The 20,787-nt window shown below is 40.2% G+C and overlaps 1 protein-coding gene across 1 annotated transcript in view; it reads left to right on the plus strand.

Annotated features, from left to right (window-relative positions):
* Positions 1–20,787, plus strand: part of RNF150 (ring finger protein 150) — a 216,444-nt gene that overhangs the window by 146,452 nt on the left and 49,205 nt on the right. Inside the window, exons 3-4 of the mRNA XM_004588141.2 lie at positions 6,833–6,904; positions 8,560–8,642. Of these exons, the coding sequence (XP_004588198.1) occupies positions 6,833–6,904; positions 8,560–8,642 (155 nt within the window). The remainder of the gene's footprint in view (positions 1–6,832; positions 6,905–8,559; positions 8,643–20,787) is intronic.

Consider the following 20,787-nt stretch of genomic DNA (forward strand, 5'->3'; position numbering starts at 1 on the left):
TCTGTTCAACTTCGACAGCAAATAACCCTGATGTTTTTATGTCATGTCTCAAGTGCACAGCTTAAAGTCATTCCCTATGAAGTCAGCTCAGGTGTCAAAATAATCTTAATTTCTCTTGTCAGTTTTCCTAGATTTGCGGAGCAGTCTTCTACATCATGGGAAATTGATCGACTTGGCTGAGTGATGATTTCTGTTGGATCAGTCAGGCCTGGAAGCGATTATTACTAAGCATTCGAGTGTGTGCAGAATATCTCTGACTCATCCAAGATGAACATCCACATGAGGTTCCAGATGACCGGGACCCACTCTGTTTACCTTGACAGTGTCCTCCTTTCACCTAGAACATAAGATCACTAAGTTCTTTTTCCACCTTGTGGTGGTGATGATACTGGTTAACGTGATGATAAAATACAATTAGGAAAAAGAGGACAACTATGATTCAGTTGGCCACTGCAAAGAGAGAGGGAGAGCATGAGCTCAGCTTTGCTGCTGCTATGGTGTACAAAGGTGTGATACGTTTCCTCATTTATCATAAGGGCCACTGCAAACACACCTATAGCAGAAGACAGGTTAAGAAGAGATGAAGATAATACATTGATTTTTTTTTTCATTGTATTGAAAAGAAAAACACTTTCCATCCCCTGGTTTTTCCCCCACAAAAATGTTGCCAGGTCTTGGCCAGACCCAAACCAGGAGCCAAGAACCCAGTGTGGATTTCCCATGTGGGTAGCAGGAGCCCAAGTACTTGAGCCATCATATGCTGCCATGCCCCTCAGTATACACATTGGGAAGCTGGATGGGAATAGGAAGAGCTGGTACTTGAATCAGGCAATGTAACTTCTGTGTCAAACACTCACTTCCACAAATTCAAAGTTTTTACGTGACATGGAAGACTTCAGGCAACCTATGGAAGGCAGTTTGTTTTTATTTTTAGGATCAAGAAAGAATGGACAGCTGTGTAGATCTGTGAATGAGAAAGGTGATGACCTAGTGATAAATGTTGGTGGGGAGGGGAAGAAGTAGAAATCCTTTCTGTTCAGATTTCTTCTTAGCATTCATATGAGATTCCTTCTTTTCAGAGTAAATATAATTACCACGATGTCCAACTCCTGACAATCTAGTAAAAGACATGATTTAGGCCTGTATAGAGAAATTTCATAAAAGCTCTCTGAATTACTAAGGGGAGAATAGGGAGAGGGAAGAAGATTCTTTTCTGAAACCAGAGGGATCCCTTATTGTTCCATTAGCATTACTCTACTTTTTTTTTCTTTTTAAGATTTGTTTGTTTTCATTGGAAAGGAAGATTTCTAGAGAGAAAGAGAGATAAAAAGAAAGATCTCTCATCAACTAGTTCACTCCCCAAATGGCCACAACAGCCAGAGCTGAGCTGAAACAAGGAACCATAAGCCCCTTCAGGTCTCCCATGAGGATGCAGGGTCCCAAAGCTTTGGGCCGTCCTCGACTGCTTTCCCAGGCCACAAGCAGGGAGCTGGATGGGAAGTGGAGCAGCTAGAGTACCAACTGGGATCCATATGGAATGTGGGTGCTTCTAGGTGAAAGGTTAACCAATTGAGCCAACACACCAGATGCTACTCTGAATATCTGATAGTCACCAAGAAAGAGTCTGCTTTTAGATTGACCTCAGGTTTCAATCCCTAGATTTAATTTCAGGCTGTGAACAGAACTCAGGTGAAGCAGGACATGTAATTTTTTTTCCCAGTGGAAAAGCAAGGACCAGCACTGTTGTAAAGTGAATTGAGCCATAGCTTACAATACTGCCATCCCACAGTGGGGTGCCCAGCCATACCATTTCCTATCCAAATTCTCCCCAAGATATCTGCAAGAGTAGCAACAGGTGAACCAAGTACTTGCACCTCCATGTGGGATACTGGGATTATCCTGACTTTTGCCTGGCCCAGGCCTCGGTTTTGTGGCTATTTATGGAGTGAACCAGTCCCTTGAAGATAGATCTGTCTTGCTGGCTCACTCTTTCCTTCCTACTCAATCGTCTCCATCTCTCTCTCTCTCTCTCTCTCTTTCTCTCTCTCTCCTGTTTCTATCATTTTGATTTTCAAATAAATGAATCTTAAAGAAAAAAAACAAAGGATAAATAACATAACAAATTCTGCATGTGGAATAATACAAATTCCATTTTATTAGGAGCATCTGTGTTTAACTCATTATCCTTTTAATTTGCATTTTGGAAATCCAGTAATATTAAAAAATTGTTGAAAATGAAACTTCATTAAAATGTTGAAAGTAGATCAGAACTCCATGGGCACTTGATGAACTCCACCTTTCCATGTTGGCTTCCTTATATGAGAGAGAATATATGGTATTTATTCTTTTGTGATTGACTCATTTCGCTGAGCATAATAGTTTCTAGTTGGGACCACCTGGTTTTGAATAGAATAATATCGTTCTTCTTGACAGCTGAATAATATTCCATTGAATAGATGTACCACAGTTTTTTTAACCATTCTTCCTTAGACGCACATCTGGTTTGTTTCCATGACATTGCTACTGTGGATTGTGCTGCTGTGAATATAGGATTACAGATCCCTTTCTCATATGCAGATTTCACTTCTGTTGGGTATATTCCTAAGAGCGGGATTGCTGGGTCATATGGCAGGTTTATTTGCAATTTTCCAAGCACTCTCCATATGGAGTTCTGATCTAAATATAGATTGCTGCAAGTCAGGTCCCACGGCAAGAGATGGTGAAAATTCTCTGTTCTAGGCATGTAGGCATTCCATGGATGAAGTAACAGCAGAGTATATTTAGCATGTTGTGAACATGAATATGGCAAATTGGCAGTTTCCGTCAGTTGCTGGCAATAGTTTAGAGTGATGACAAATATTATTTTGATTTTTTTGTGTGTTATTTAGTTATGAGGAAAGTGTATGATAAGCAGTCCATTTGATGGTTTACTAATTTCCTCGTTGTTGAGAAGTCCGAGTTGATTATGTATTTAATATGATAACCATTTGTGTGCTGTGAATTGCATTAAGAGTTATGTAGGGCAGAGATGATGCTTACTAAATGTACAAAATGGATTGATGAGATTAGCCAGTTAAATCTTTTCACCAGTAAGGCACTCAACAGCCCATGAGATATTTATTAAAAATGTCAAGTAAATCCTCTTATTTTTGTATCATAGTGTCAAATAGCAGTAAAATAAACATGTTAAGATCCTTTAAAAAAAATGTTGAAAGTAACACATTGAAAGTTTTAAATGTTTAAAGTAATATATTCATTTTGCATATGATTATTATGTCATTTGAAGAGAAACAGCTCAACTTTGCTATGGGTGTGGCAGATCATCAGGTTAGGCTCTCATTTAGGAATACCTGTATCCTATATCAGAGTGCTAGCTTGAGTCTCAGTTATTCGGCTCCAAACATCTGCCTGTTGATGCATCCTTGAGGCAGGAGATAATAGTGCAGATGCTTGGGTGGACTGTGCTACACACACCAAAGACCTGATAGAGCTTTTAATTTTTTCACCTGACATAGCTCTGGCTGTTGCGACTCTGCGGAGCAAGCTAGCAAACCACTCCTCCATCTCTGGATTTGAGTCCCAACTCCAATCCTAAGTCCCACTCCATGCTGTTGTATGCTCTGGGAAGCAATACATTATGGTTCAATGATTGTGTCACTGACACCCACGTAGGAGGCCTGGATTGAGTTCCTTACTGCTGGCTTTGACCTGGCACGGTGCCAGCTACTGCAGACCTTTGGAGAGTGAACCAGAAGTAAGGGATCTCTCTTTCTGTCTCTCATTCTCCCTTTCAAATAAATAAGCCTGAAAAAAGCAACATCCAACATCAGGCACACTAAAATTCTGTGTCTCGTTGCCTTCAGGACATATATATAAAGGCATCCTCCAAATGCCCAAGAACTGGAAACATAAACCAAACCTCCCGCATGAATGGCAGGGACCTAAGTACTAGAGCCACCGCTAGAGCCTCCCAAGATATGCATTACCAGGAACTTAAAGTCAGAAAGGGAGCCAGTGGGCAGCATATTAACCACTGATGTTCCAGCAGCATTTTAGCCACTGTACTAAATGCCTGCCCCTCCTAAATGACTTCATCCTCCACCGGACTCCTTTAGCTCCCATATGTCCTAGTCGGACAAATGCCAGTAATAAAAATTGTATTTCTAGTCCTTTAATCATCAACATTGCTGTAATAATCTCTGCTACCCCAATGCTCTGCACTTCCTAAATGTACATGCCATTTTTAAAACCAAAGGCAATTTGCATTATCTTTTCATGTACAAGGCCTTTTTCTCTATAATAAATGGAATATTTTCAAAAGTCACTTTTTTTTAATCTGTCACTCAAAGTTCAATTCATAGCCAACACTTAAAGTGGTCTTTGAATTTGCCATGCATACTCATGTTAAAAAAGAGCATATTTTGCCAAATAATTATCCTAAATAAAACTGAATTTTGGAGATCGTTATTTCTAGTTCACCAGCTTTGAAAGAATGATCTTTTTAAACACTATCTGTAACCATTGCTGAAAAATATTTGCTCAGATCTCAAACATTAAAAAAATGAAGCAGTTGAATTGAGTCCAAAAATTATAGAATACTAATTTGAACACAGTTACCAAATGTATAAACTCCCGACTTGGAAAAGAAAAGTAATCAAAGATTTTGTTGTTATTTAGGCATCCAGATTTCTTATGGTATACACAACCAGTAACCAGTAACCTTTCTTTAAGTGTTTGTCTTTGTCCACTTCATTTCTATAACAAAAGACCATAGTCTGTATCATTTGTAAAACAGAGTTTAATTAGCTCACAGAGCATGACTTGGCATCTATTTGGGTCCAGTAAGTATTTCATGGAGGATGACATGTTGAAAAGGTATTTAGGTAGAGATGCAAATCTCCTTTATCACAGCCCTTTCTTGTAGGAAATAGCACTCCTGCATCAGTTCATTCAACATCGTTCATGAGAGTAGAGCCCCCATGGTTGGACAACCTGCCCCCATTTCCTTGCTGCTATTGCTGGGGATGAGGCTTCCAGCACACGAACCTCAGGGTAACAAACCTTAGCAATGCCTATGATTCCCAGCCCTAGGCTCCTTCAAAGGAGAGCACTTGTTAACTGACTGGCTGATTTTGTCAAAACAAAGACCATGAGTTTTACCTTAGGACATCAATCATTTGTGGTCTGTCCAAAAGTTTTCTCATTAACTGGATAAATTTCTCAGGTTCTTTTCATGCTTTAAAAATTATCTCTTGGGATTTTATTCCCTCACCCATTATTGAATTTCCAATAGACTATAAAGAACAAAGAACAAGCATTTTTTAAAAATTTATTTATTTTACATTTGAAAGGCAGACTTACAGAGGAGAGACAGAAGATCTTGTATCCGCTAATTGACTCCCCAAGTGGCCACAATGGCTAAGAGCTATGCCAATACAAAGCCAGAAACCATGAGCTTTTGCCAGGTCTCCCACACAGGAGGGACCAAGGCTTTCCCGGCCACAAACTGAGAACTGGATGAGAAATAGAAGCCAGCACCTGTTAAGGATCTCGGTGCATGCAAGGCGAGGATTTATCCACTAAGCCATCACGCCAGGTGCCACAGGCATTTTTGTGTATTTTTTCACTATCATTTTCCAAAACCCAGAGCTGTGATCAGAAATATGTGTCAGATTACCAAATAACAGTTACTGAATGACATATGTGTGGAAATAATGGGAAACATAGGCCTGTCCTCAGAGAGCTTACATTTGGAAAGTGTAACAGGTTGATCATAAAAACAAATACCAGATTTCCAATGGCATAGTGCTATAAATCACAGGTATCCAATGCTGGGAAACTACAGATTGAGTTGGTCTGGCAGAGAGAGATCTAAAATGGACTCCTGGGAGATGTGCTTGAATTGAGACTGGGAGAATATTTAGGTACTACTTGAAGGAGAGAGGATGAAATTTCTATCATGTTCAGTTTAATCAAGTTCTTTTCTTTCCCTCTCACATGTTTCTCTTTGAAGCTCAACTGTTGTATGCTCTCCCTGTTATGTCCTGCGACTGTAGTTTGCCAACTACTCATGGACTTGTAGATAAGTCATAGGTATATATAGAAGTATATATAGAACCACTTTTAGGAAATGGCCAAAACTTTCCCTTCTGCTAAATATACTAGTATAATTTTAAAAGCAAATATTGACATATGGAGCAGAAAAATTAACATTGAAGATTTCTTTTTCTTAACATGAATGACAGGTGATTACATAGGTCTTTATGATTATGTGCTGAACTGAACATTGTTGCATGTATTTATCTATATGCATACTCACACTAACACATATAAAGAAAACTGGCAAGTCAATGTGTTATGGAATAGAATAGAACAGACCAAATTTAAATCTAAGTTAGGGCTATACGAACAAATGGAAAGAAGCAAACAACCAGTAAATCCTGATTGTAGAAAAGAAGAGATGTGGTATGCTGGCTACTTGGAAATGGCTAGCTCCATGTCATAAATTGAGTGGCCAGAATGGAAAACTATGATACAAAAATTATGTTTTTGACAACCTGTGCTGATGTGACCTCCACTAGTGTCACTGCAGGACAAGATGCTTAGCACTACACATTGTAGAACTCCATAGGACCAAATGTTTTTATAACCCTGCTAGTGGAGCTCCTGTGCCCAGGCAGATGCCACTGTGCCATCTCTTCCAATCATCATCGTGAACATACATGCCACATGTGCATGATCTCAGAGACAGCTGCTTGTTTATCAAATGCTATCAGAAATGAAATCAAGAATCACACACCTTTGTTGTTAACAAGCCGCCTTGGTTTTTCAGCGTCGACTGGGAGATGCAGCCAAGAAAGCCATCAGCAAGCTCCAGATCAGGACCATCAAGAAGGGTGACAAGGTAACAGCCCCTTCTCTTTCTGACAGCCAGAAAGAAGAAAGAGAAGGTTAAGATAGGAAAGTAGCTGCATGCCAACTGTTGTCCAGTCAGGATCTGTTACTCACACTTTTCTCTTTTTTAAGGGATTTACGTATTTTTATTAGAAAGTCAGACTTATGGAGAGAAGGTGAGACAGAAAGATCTGTCCACTGGTTCATTCCTCAAGTGGCCACACCAGCTGAAACTGAGCCAATCCAAAACCAGGAGCTAGGAGATTCTTGCAGGTCTCCCACATGGGTACGGAGTCCAAAGGCTTCAAGCCATCCTAAACTACTTCCCTAGGCCACAAGCGTGGAGCTGGGTGGGAAGTAGAGAAGCCAAGACATGAACTGGCGCCCATATGGGATCCCAGTGCTTATAAGGCAAGGATTTATCCACTGAGCCATCACACCAGGCCCATTCATACTTTTTCTCTAGTATAATTTAAAGCAGTTTGCAAAATGCATATCATAATTGGAAATAAAATGTGAGAAATGCAAAGGTAAATGTAAGAAAAAAAATCAGTGAATCCAGAATGTAATTTGTATACAAATATAGTACTTGAAATGTGAAAAAAAAAATAAGTCCTAAATTTAGGTTAGAGCTGTCTTGCAGACAAGACAAAGAAAGAAGTACATCTCAATATTCAAACACTATTTATTTAATTACGTTATTGTAGTGTTCCACAAGATGAAAAGCAAAATGGTTTATCCTGGCATATGACCCAAGAGTGCTTCTTCCTCGTAAGGAAGACAGTATTGTGTGCTGAGCTCTTTTCTGCACTGAGGTCTCTCATATAAATACAGGAAGTATATTCGGTCCCTCCAAAACCTGGTATTCATAAGCTCAGCATTATTGCAATAGCCTCCTTCACTGTAGAGTGATGGCAGGAAGCCAAAAGCAATAGTAGATTCGAAGGAGGGACAACAAGGCAGTCCAGGCCTGCAGGTCTGGAAGTGCCTCTCTTCCTCAGGAGGAGTGTTAGAGCAGTGGATTACAACACGTGCGCCGGAGATCCTTGGAGCATCGTTAGGGGGGGTTCACAACCTCCACATATACACCAAGTATGGTCGCTAGCCTGAGAATCATTTTGTTTCGGAAAGGATGTGTTATTATCTTTTACCCATATAAAAATACTGTTGGGCTTAACTCCTCTGAAACATTTGCTAAATTTAAAATGCATTTTGGACGTCATTTCACCCACTGCTTGGTCAAAAAACTAATCATGAAAATGCAAAGATTTACATAAGTTAACATGGTGTGTGATATTAGGAGAGAATAATCTGCTTGAGGAAATTGGAATACTCTTTGATGTTTATGTGCTGTTTATTCTATACCCTGGATTCCAGAGGAATCGCTCAGGCATGACTTTTTATCCTGTAGAGGTTGATCTGTGATCTCTAGTTATCAGTAATAACATCATTATTAATGGTGCATTAGAAAATAGTTGCAGTGGAAGCTAGAAACTACAGTGGAGGTGGGAACTGTGTCAGTGGTCAGTAAATTGTTCACAGAGCAGAATTTAGCACCAGGACTACTGAAAGCCTTGCTCCCACTGCAGGCCCACCTTTGGTGTGCTGTTTGGGTGTTTGCACACGAGTGATGAAGCTCATCTGTGCTTCTTTCCTCTGCTCCAGGAAACAGAGCCCGATTTTGACAACTGTGCAGTTTGTATTGAAGGTTACAAGCCCAATGACGTGGTCAGGATCCTGCCCTGCCGGTGAGTTGCTGGGCTGCCTGCCTCTGACGAGGTCCTGTGTGCTCAGACCTGCTTGGCCTAGACCTGTAAGGTCAGTCTGCCCCCACACATCACCAGGCATGTACACGTAGGCCTCCATAGTGTTTTGCACGTGAAGTTAGAAACATGATTCTGATCTGCTTTGTCCTGGGCAGGATGTACTCTGCTCTGAACTAGAACTTGGTGACCCAGAACTCGATGCCATGGCCCCAGGTGTGTTTTTCTGAACAGCAGCTCTGTGATGTAAAGAACCAATTGTCATTTTCGTCAGTGTTGTTTTAGTTAAAATCCTCTTAAAACATATCTTGGGAATGACCAGGAAGAGCTCAGCTTTCATAACTCAGTCAGGAGTAAGTAAAGAGGCAGAGTCCATTTCCTTTTAATTTTACTATCAAAGTATGGTACATTCCACCCCAATTCTAGAATCTGTCAAAGTGTGCCAGCATGAGGTTCCGGGAAGACTTCTCAGGTGATTCCCAGATAACCCACACCTCTCTCCCAAATGAAAGCCAATGTTGACATGTCTAAATTACTTTTAAATTGTCAAAATTCAATAAAAATAAATGTCATAATATAATCAATATTACAACGGTGCTTAAAAGGTGTCCTCCTTAATGGAAACCCATTTTAGCATTTTGCATCTGTTCAAATGTCCTAAAAATAATAATGAAATTACACCTCAAGGAATGGCTCCCCATGTAGAAAGGCTGGCTTTTGAAATTAACCGATTTTAAAAGTAAGTAAAGTGGAATAAAAATACCCCAAAGATAGGCAGTCATCTATTTGGTAGTGAAATAATGCACATTCAAGAGCTATTGGTTAAGCATTTAAAAAGAACAAAATATGGCTTGAGGAAGATCTGATAATACCAAAATGACAAAGAGTTAACCAAAAATAAAGAGCAAGATAGACAGATAGCAGGTCTCCCAAGGAAGATGGGGTCTTAATGGAAGTGCTCTCAGGCCAAGGCATCATTAGGAAAACAGGCATTAGGAAAGTACAGGCGGGTGACCTCAGCCAGAGCCTTCAAGTGTAATTCACTTTCCCTTAGTGGACAGATGTCTGGCAAAGTTACCTATCCAGACACAGGAAGACTGGCTTGTTTCCTCTGTAGGAGGGCACGCCATAACATTCATTTTCGAAATTGCACTTAGTGTTTCCTTCATGACCTCCAGGAACATGGGCAGTGGGTGAATTGCACCCAGTCCACCAGGGTACACCCTGTCATCCCTGCAGCCTCCCACCTAAATCTCCCTTACCAGCAGGTGAAGTGCTTTCCTATCCTTTTGCACCTGGAGGTGTTTGGCACCTGTGAGAGTATTACTAATAAAAACCTATTTCAAGCAAATTAAAGTAACTATTTTTCCTAAGAATCTGAAAGGCGTTTGATTTTAATGAGCAGAGTGTTTTTAGATTATATATACATATATGTTAAAAAGTGTGTAAAGCTTTTATGTAATGAAACATTTTAAAAATCATATGTATGGCATTAGTTTAGCATTGTAATTCATAGTTTAAAGTAATATATTCATTTAGAGCCCTGTCATGAATAAATTTCATTTTATCATATGTAATTGCTGGAGATTGTATAGTAGCCAAGTCATTAGTGCTCCACAACTTAATTTACCTTGGCCTGTTTTGGAACATTTGAATGATTTAAATTTTTAATTATAACAAATTATTTTTGCTTTAATAAAGTTTAGAATTTTATGATACGTTATTCCAGATCTGCTTTTTTAATTTTTCTAAATAACAGCAAGAAGTATCACCTGAATAATTACTACCAAAAAAATGAAATATGGAAGCTTCTGTTTTATTAACGCTTGTCATTCAGCAGTTCAGTTTAGCTTCACGTTCCCCCTGCCCCCTTTGTGTGAAGTTATTTGGTTCTCGGCTCATTCCTTGATTCTTTTTGCTGTTTATCTACCTGCATTTCCTCACTGAGAATTCTGCTTTGAATAACAAAGCACATATAGCATTACCAAGTAAAGGATGCAGTTAATTACTCTTTGATCTTACACTGTTGTACATTTTTTATGCTGATTTTAAAATCAAGATATTTTTATGCCTGTTGCTGAATTCTGTGAGACAGTTTGCTTTGATGGATGTTATCAGACAGTGTCCTGGCATTTGCTTTGTGCTGGATAATTTCCTCTGGGGTATTATGCAGCCTTGGCCCCTGTGAACTTCATAGACACTCTTGCCCATAATGTCCCTGCTGACTCATCCCCAGAATTCTCTGGAGTCAAACCATTCCACAGATATCCCAGTGTACCATTTCTGTTGGCTCGTCTTTTTCTGTGGCCTCAAAGCTTCTACTTTACATGGGCATGTCCTTTATTGTTACCACATAGCATGGCTTTCCAGATGATCCCAATATATTCTTGAACTATAACATCTTTAAAATTATTCTGTTATTTGTCTCTTTCTAAGTCTTTTATGCAAGTCATAGTGAATTAGTAAATGCCTTTTTTTTTAAGTTTCATCTCTTCCAAATGTTTTTGTCTCATTAAATTCTTCACTGACTCAGATCGTGCAGTAGCATCATTTTCTTTTTTCTTCAGTGACACATTAGTCATTCAGTAGTATGTTATTTAACTTCATGGTGTTGTTAATTTCTTTTTTCTTCCTGTTGTTGATTCTGTTTTGTGGCTTTTAATCTAAGGGGGTATACACTAACTGTGTAATAGAGACTATCATATCCACTAGCATGTTATTTAACTTCATGGTATTGTAAATTTCTCTTTTTCTTCCTGTTGTTAATTTTGTGTTGTGGCTTTTCATTTAGGGGGATGTATAGTAACTGTGTAATGGAGACTATCATATCCAGATGTGAGGATTCAATGCAGTATGCATCTCTACTTCCAGACAAAGATGGACTCCTAATGAAACTGTTTACTTGACAATAGGATGCTGGACTCTCTGCCATTATCCATGCCCGCAATTATGGACATAGGACTGTTTATGAAGAATTATACTATAGTAATAGTATAGGGGAGCTCAGTCAAGGACTTGGGGAATGGGTAAGGGAAATCCCACAGCCTATTGAACTGTATCATAAAATGATAATAATAATAATAAAAGAAAAAAAAACAAAACAAAGCAAAAAAAAGATGGCTTTCCAAATCACCGAAGTATATTCTTGAACCATGACTTGTTTAAAAGCATTCTATTATTTGTACATAAGTCTTTTACACAAATCATGGTGAATTAGCTGTGTAAATGCCTTTCTGCCTTGACTTGTGGCCATGGTGATTACCAATATGAAGTCACATAATACATATATATTCTGTCTTCACCCACTTCTGCTCTAACATGTGAGGGAAGATCCCTGTGAATGTGTACATACATAATATGCAGGATGGACACTTAACAACATGTGGAGCAAATCAGGCAGGTCTGACTTCTTTGGTTGGAATTTGCTCTCGATATGCCACACAGAATTTCCTATTGCTCTATTGTAATGGAGAACTCCAATACATTCATGGAAATGGAATTAAGAGATTATGCAAACATTTTAAAGCCATGCATATGAGGGTTTGTTCAAAAAGTTTGTGAAAATTGGCGTCCGCACTGTGGCATGGTGGCTAAAGCTGCCATATGCATCACCAACATCACAGAGGGGGACCCAGTTTGAGTCCTGGCTGCTCCATTTCCCATTCAGTTCCATGCTAATTCACCTGGAAAACCAGTGGAAGATGGCCTAACTACTTGGGTCCTTGCACCCTCATAGAGGACCCAGAAGAAGTGGTATGTGTAGCAATAATAACAAAATATAGAAGTAAGCACTTTGAGTGAATAAGCACTGGGCAAATTTGAGTTTAAAAGGGTCCACAGGCGGGAAAAAAAGATTGTCTTCATATTTTCTAATGATGGTTGTGATTTTTGATAACATCTTCATTAAGAAAATTTGTTAAATTATTCAAATATTTAAATATCTGGCTAAATCCCTTATGTAGGTAACCACTGCTAGCATTTTCATGTATTTCCTTTCTTATATTTTCTATGCCTCTTTTTGCAAGTTTGAGAAACTGCTATCAACATCATTTAATATCCTACTGCTTCCACGTACCATAATAAAAGCTCTCTGGAAATAGTACAGGTGATACGTGTCTGATTGTGCACTTCCTTTGTCCTCTGGACAAGTGGGAAGAAGGTGACTGAGCTCTGTGTTGATAAGCCAAGCTATGATTCCAGGGCTTGGTGCTTGTATAAATCTACTCTTCAAGGCCGTGTTTTCCATCATTATTTTCTGTGTGGTAAGATAGTTATATGCCCTGACCATTTTGAGCTTGCTTCTTTTAAAAAAAAAAAAAAAGATTGATTTTTATTGGAAAGACAGATTTACAGAGAGGAGAGACAGAACGAAATTCCATCCACTGGTTCACTCCCTAGAAGGTCACAACAGCCAGAGCTGAACCAATCTGAAGCCAGGAGCCAGGAGCCAAGAGCCGCTTCTGGGTTGCCCATGCAAGTGCAAGGTCCCAAGGATATGGGCCATCCTTGACTGCTTTCCCAGGCCACAGGCAGGGAGCTGGATGGGAAGTGGAGCAGCCAAAACACCAATTGGTGACCATATGGAATGTCAGTACTTGCAGGTGGAGGATTAACGAACTAAACTATTGTGCCTGCCACATCAAGGTGTTTTTAATGATTGTTTCTATTTTTTTTTTTTAAGTCTATGGGATCTATGAAGGCCATGTCATTCAAATACAGCTGTGTTACCTTTGAATTGTTAGGGTGTAATGCATGTGTTGAGGATTAGGCAGAAGAGTGAATATCCACCATTCAGGAACCAAAGTCCTACCTAAGGGATTTGGATGATAGCCAGAGTCTGAGGAACCTGTTGAGGGGGTTGGTCTGTGATTCACACACAGCATGCTGGCAATGATGTGCAGTGTGACTACAAAGGATCTGCCCATGGGCAGAAGTGGCCGTTAGGAAACAGTTGTCAAGTAGGAAATGCTGGATTTCTGAGTAGAATATTGCAGTGGCACGCGGAGAAGATGGACATGCCCAGGAGGAGTTCCAGGGATGAATCGTCACAGATTGAGTGCCTGTTTCTCACATTTGGTGGCTGCTGCTACATCTGGATTTGTTAGCACTTAAAATGTGCTTGTCTTTCCACTCACATTCTCCATTGAAAAATCCCAGCAGTTTGCCCACTCTCACAAACCATAACACAAGGAACAGATTTCATGTACTAGAAACAGCTTTTCATTGTCACTAAGAGAAAAAAGAAAACACTTAAGGCCCAGATTTGGCTTTGTCTGCCTAAGCCTTTCTTGAGAGAGTTACCCAGCCCAGAACACTCCCACAACTGGGTCACGTAGACAAAGCTGCCTTTTGAATCATTATTTGATTCCACGTGTTAATACCATGTCACCATTGTTCTTTGTCTTTCCTTTTTTGAAGTGAGGCTAAATTTCTCTTCCTGTTCAAGTGCTCCCTTTCATAATTTTTGACAAGGGGTGCAGCACACGGATTGCTTGATTTTAAAACTTGAAATGTAAAGCTGACTTTAACGAAGACCAGGACATGACTGCAGCATTGTGCTGAAAGACTTGATGGCACATTTAAGCACCATTGTATTCCACACTGAAAATCAAAAGCAGAATAAATGATGCCTGTTCAAGCCCAGTACAAAGTAAAAGGGCAAATGAGGCCCATATGTATAAATTGAGGCAACCGATACTGTGACTCAGAAAGGAATTTCTGTGGCATTTTAGTGCCTGAGTCAGCTAGATCCTCAAAGATTTAAACTGGACATTTGGAAAAAGAATTTTTTGAGGGCCATTGCCAAGTCTGGTCTGCTAATTTCAAGAGATTCTTTGGACATCTGTTACATATGTACCTTGTGTGTACAGTCGATGAGGGGCTGATATGTCATCCCCGCCTGTCGAACCAGGAGGACAGCCAGCAGCATTTTTCTCAATTGATATGATTGATAGACATTTTTTCTATTTTTTATATTTATTTCTGTAAAATGGACAGATTTCACATTCACATGGGAATACAGTTTAGTGCTACCTCCCACCCTGCCCTCGCTTTCTCCTGCCCACATTCCCCACCCAACCTCCTCCTTCCTTCCTTCTTCCTTTTTTCCCCCTGGTTTTTATAATGACATGCTTTGATTTCATTTCAAAATTACAGATTTCGCCCCCCACTAAGTAAAGATATTAACACAGGACAAGAAGAGAATAAAAACAGTGAAAGAATAACAACGGCAAACCCTATTATCCCTAAGGAATATAAACAGAGCCTGCACACAAAACATAGATCTAATGATCGGCTCCTTAAATGTCATATTCCATTAGTTTCTGTTACCAGAGACAGGTGGCATTTTCCCTGCCAGAGAAACAACTGCTGCATCTGGAACAGAGTGGAAGGATACACTCTGAACAGGCATACTTCCTAAGAGTTTAAGAGTAGCTTGCCTACTTCCTGGCTTTGCTACATGAAGATGACCAATATTTGCTGGGCTAATGAGAGAGCACAGCACCTACCCCCAAAATGCCTTCCTAGCAGTGTGACTTGCTTCCCACCAGACCCCCTGGCAAGGCTCCTTGTTCCTCTGTCAGGTTTGCCTTGCAGTCACTGAGATGCTTCTGCCCAGACCCACCTAGGAAGTTCATGACATCCCTGAACCTTCTCTCAAAGCTCTCATACACAGTTCATGTCTTGGAACCTTCATGACAACTGGCGAAAAAAAACGAGGTTGGATTGAGATAATCCTTCGTGAGATTTTCTGTGTAGGAGAAGAGGGCATTGTCATTCCTGCCAAGCACAATGTGCTCATCATCAACAGCATAAAAATGAACATCACTTTAATATTTAAAAACCCAAAGACTCACAATCAAGTTTCACTGGAATCACTAAAAATAGACACAAATCACTTGGGCTTTTCAAAACCCAGAGACCAGTCTGATTTTAAGATGAATCAAGTGAACTGACCATATGTGTGGTCAGAAAATTCCAAGCTCTTTGTGAGTAAAAAAAAAGAAAAAAATTACAAAATGCTGTAATGTGATCAGGATTGTGATTCTGATTCCTGTAACTCGTGAAAGTAGGAAACAAAGGGGCACTTTCTAGCCAGGCAGAAATCGCCTGTCCTGTTCTTACCCTGACGTGCCTGTGACATAGGCTTGGTTAGGACCAGCCTTTTCTTTCCAAGTTCATTTTATGGTGATGATGTGAAGATTGAACCTACCCTTTTATGCCCATTTTATGCAAATTAGATTACTGGGCATTCTGTTTGTAGCTTTTTCAGTGACACACGATTTGTATTTTCAGAATTATGTTGCTAATTGGGAAAAGCTTGAAAATAGATGCACAAAAAAGAGAACAAAAATAATTATCTTGCTAGTTAGAAATGACTAACATTGGTATGTTTCATTTCTGTAATGCATATATATTAATGTCAAAAATATGTTTTAATGTTTATTTTTATTACTGAAAGAGTGAGGGAAACAAAGAAAACAAAATTTTCCATGCACTGGTTCAGCCTCCAAGTATGTCAAGCTGGAGCCAGGAGTCAGGAGCTCTGTTTAGATCTCCCGTGTGCAAGGCAGGGACTCGGGTGCTTGAGCCATCGTTTGCTGCCTCCCGAGGTACACATTGCCAGGAAACTTGATGGTGCTTGGAAGCAGGAGTCAAATCCAAGCACTCCAATATAGAATACAGGCCTCCCAGGTAGTGACTTGGCCATTGTACCACACAGTGGAAAACTTTAAGATTCCATTTGAAATTCAGTATTGCAAAAAATTCAATCTGTAGTGATAGTGTAAGAATCCTGGTTGCATGGTAGTGTGTAGATGCAGTCTGAGCCAGAGCATGAGAGATCGGACCATGCCCGTCAGCATGTACGCAGCGTGTATGCAAACATGATGCTTCTTAAGTTTAGGAAATCGGCAAGCATGCTGAGTGAGCTTTGTATAATTTCTGCTATGTTAGACCTGCATTTAAAAGATAGAAAAAATGGGCCCGGCGGTGTGGCCTAGCAGCTAAAATCCTCGCCTTGAATGTCCCGGGATCCCATATGGGCGCTGGTTCTAATCCCAGCAGCTCCACTTCCCATCCAGCTCCCTGCCTGTGGCCTGGGAAAGCAGTCGAGGACAGCCCAATGCATTGGGACCCTGCACCCGCGTGGGAGACCCGGAAGAGGTTCCAGGTTCCCGGCTTCGGATTGGCACAGTACCGGCCATTGTGCTCACTTGGGGAGTGAATCATCGGATGGAGGATCTTCCTCTCTGTCTCTCCTCCTCTCTGTATATCTGACTTTGTAACAAAATAAATAAATCTTAAAAAAGAAAAAATCGAAAGTAATTAAGAAACTATGCGTAGAATTAAAAGTTTATACATTAGTCAAGATTATTTAATGTTTACTGATTGTGTTTACTGGTTGCTGTTCTTTGCTTATTTCAAACATATATACACAGTGCATAGCATGTGTAACTGCCCCAAGCCAGATATTGTTTTTCCCAGTGAAGGGATTGATGGAGGAGGTGTGAAAGATGATGAAAGCTCTGGTAGATGATGCCTGATAACATCCATTTCTGTTGTCTTTTCCGCAGAGCAGATTCTGCCTTAGGAAAGAGGTCTTGCACTGTAGTAACCTTGTTAAATATGGCATTCTGACTTCAAATGTCCTCATCTCCAGTTATATTAACAAACTAGACACCCGAGCCGAAGGCCAACCAGCTGTGCTACTCCAGCCAAGAGATATAATTAGACCAGGGTCAAGTTCTAAAAACATAGAGCTTGCTTTTACCAGAACCCTCGTCTAGGAGACAGATTTACATTGAGGGAGTGGCCATTCCTTCCTCACCTGCCTTCACAGTGCCTACGTGTCTTCCACTGCAGCTTAAAAGTTAAATTTACCAGCACGAGGATCTAGTGCACTTTCCTAGTTTTTTAAATTTTCTTGGTTTTCTTTCATACAATTTAAACCCACACAGCAGATTACTAGGTTTCATAAATGCATTGTTATTTTAATATTTGAGCTTTGGAAACAATCTGTGATTTACTGAGCACATTCACCTGTAATATCTAATACATGCCTCACAGTAACTTATAATATACTTAGGACAAGTACCAGTGTTACCTCTTGTTTTCAGCTCTGTCAGACTGGTGACAGTATGTGGGACTGGCCAGGTGTGCTGACTCCTGACCCAGGCCCCTTTCCTCTGCAGTCACCAGCTGTGGGTTCATTGCATGGGCAGCCTCCCTCCAGCCTGGGAGGCATCTGCTGAGTTGTGTGCAATCTGGAATGTGGTTTTCACTCAAATTCTGCTTCCAAAACCCCCATCTAACTGTACACCAGAAGTCTACCAACCCCAAGGAAGTCAAATCAAATCTAACCCAGCTTCTACAGTGTTATTTCTCTGCAAGCATTCTAAGTTTGTTACTGTGGACATGAGAATGGTAGGCTTTTTTTCTAGAAGATCGTTGCTTGTGAGGTAAATGGTAATAGATTTTAGAGCATTGTGTGGAAGCCTTTGTTTTTATTGTGTGTGTTCCATCGTGTGAGTCTCCAATTATGGTTAGCCTGACATAGGTTACAACAGTTACTGGTTTCTTGTGCCAGTTCATTTTTTTTCCTTTTCTTTTCTTCTTTGTTTTAGAATTTGATTTATTTATTTCTGGAGTCCCAGTTACAGAGTTAGGAGATGTCAGGCATCTGCTTATGTGGGTTGGTCAGCGCCAAGCACTGAAATGGTGCCTACATCCTCACCATTACAAGGACTTTCTCTGTAGGCAACATCAACAAGGAACAACGAGGAAGGAAATGCATAATGAAGAGCATTTCATCATTTCGCAGAGGGGAAGCAGGCTTAGATCTGTGATGTTCCTGATGGGTCATGTGTTTTTCATGCTCAGTCCATCTGGACTACTTCAGAATGCTAGCGTAAACTCATCTTTTTCAGCTTCATATTCTGTCCTTATACTTCAAGCCAGCTGAATTTCTCATATGCATTGTAGTACCACCATTATAGCTTGGCTCATGACAGTTTCTCCTACTTGGATTTCTTTCCTCCCATCCCCACACTTTTAAGTTCTTTCTGTCCTTCGGGCTATGCAAAAGGTCTTCCCATCTCCAATAGTTTCCTAAACTAGCTGCTCCCTCCCCTGCACTCCTTGGCAGTTTTCCTGGTATGTCATGATCTGTTGTGTTACAGGCTATACCTACATCACTTAAAATAGTTACGACCACTATTTTCCACTGAGCACTAAATAATCCTTTACAAATAAGTGTTTAATTCTACAACACTCCTGGAAGGTATTTTATTAGTCAGTATAGGCACAGTCTTGCTACAGTAACAACTAACAAATCAAGCCCGACTCTCAGAGACTTATTGACACAATGATGCTGCTTTGCTCCTGCTTTGGGTCCATTGTATCTCAGCAGAGAGAGCACATTCATGCATTGAGGCTAACAAAGCAGTCACTGTGTCACACATCTTGAACTGAAAGGTCAGCTGCTAAATACCATGGCCTAAAGTGAAATCTGTCATTGCTTCTTTTGACTTGTTGACCAGAATTAGTTGCATGCTCATAGCTACCATCAAAGGAGTCTGTAATGTTACCATGTATCTGGAAGTTGGAGAGTTGGCATATGGGAGCTATGTGATTAATGGGATCCTCAGATGAGTACTATTGTATAATACCAAGGCTCACAGAGACTAAGAGCTTGAAACTGGAGCAAAAAATTGGAAAGAATAAAATATAATATTTCCATCTATCTCCATAGCATTGAGACAAGCACTGAGACTTGAGCACTAAAATGCTCAAGTCCCTTCAACCTCATGGATGGTTGTAAAGTTGAGTTAAAAATACTGATACTGGGTTTGCTGTAGGTGAAGTCCAGGTCTTGCAGTTTATCAGTTGTTTGAGTAATGTACTTAAATAAGCTTCAACTTTTCTGCTCAATAAAATGGGAATTGGAATATCTGCCTCATAGAACTGCTGCACATACATTATGCATATAACATGCCTGGAATATAATAGGCATTCCACAGTTGGCAGAGGTTGTCATTAGTGTCTATTAATTCAGATCTCCCCCTTGCCTTCTTGACAGCTTTGCAGATAAGATTTCAGAGGTTTTGAGGGAGCATTTTGATTGGAATATTTTTTAAAGCAGTTAATTATCTTGGAGTATGTGAGTCTTAGTTACCTGGATGACTCACACACTTTAAAAAGTGCTTCACTCAGGAGAAGGAAATGGCTAGCACTGGTGTCAGGCTACAGGATCCCAACCTCAGTTGCCAAGTGACTGGCACTACATACATGACCTGGAAGAACAGAGCACTCTCTGCCTTCTCCGGGTGGAAAGCAACATGTCATTTAATCACATAGAGAGTCACATGTGTAGCTGAAAGCATAACGGAACATAGGAGGCAGTACAAATTAGCCTGATTTATCATCACTGCTAAAAAAATGTGAGAACTGATGATTCATAATCATCTCCGTGTTGTTATGCAATGGTCTGCGTCCTCTTTCAGCAAATGTTTGAATTCTTTCTAAAATATTTGCTACTGTTGGGTGAATGAGGAAAGGCAACTGTTTTGATCATGCACTATTGCATTTTCAGTTTTCCAGAACTTTTAAAAGTTAGAGTCTCTTGTTGTTCCAGTATTTGTACTCGAACATGCAGCATTTGTTAAAACATGGGAAGAACAGTCCTTTACTGCAGATGACACAAATTAAGAGTGGAGAGTGTTGAAAATAAGCAAGACAGGAACTGGCATGGTAACCTAGTGGCTAAATCCTCACCTTATATCCTCCAGGATTCCATGTGGGCACCAGTTTATATCCTGGCAGTCCTGCTTCCCATCCAGCTCCCTACTTGTGCGCTAGGAAGCAGTCAAGAATGGCTCAAAACCTGGGGACCCTGCACTTGTCTGGGAGACCCAAAAGAAGCTCCTGGATCTTGGCTTTAGATTGGCTCAGTTCCAACAGATGTGGCCACTTGGGGAGTAAACCAGTGGATGGAAGATCTTTCTGTCTCTCCTCTCTGTATATCTGCCTTTCCAACAATAAGATAAAATAATTTTTTTAAAAAAATGTCACAATCCTATGTATCATTTTGGGTACTATTTATTTTTTGCCCTTAGTGCTCCCTTCAATT

Source organism: Ochotona princeps, chromosome 7 (assembly GCF_030435755.1).
Source record: "Ochotona princeps isolate mOchPri1 chromosome 7, mOchPri1.hap1, whole genome shotgun sequence".
Taxonomy (NCBI): Eukaryota; Metazoa; Chordata; class Mammalia; order Lagomorpha; family Ochotonidae; genus Ochotona; species Ochotona princeps.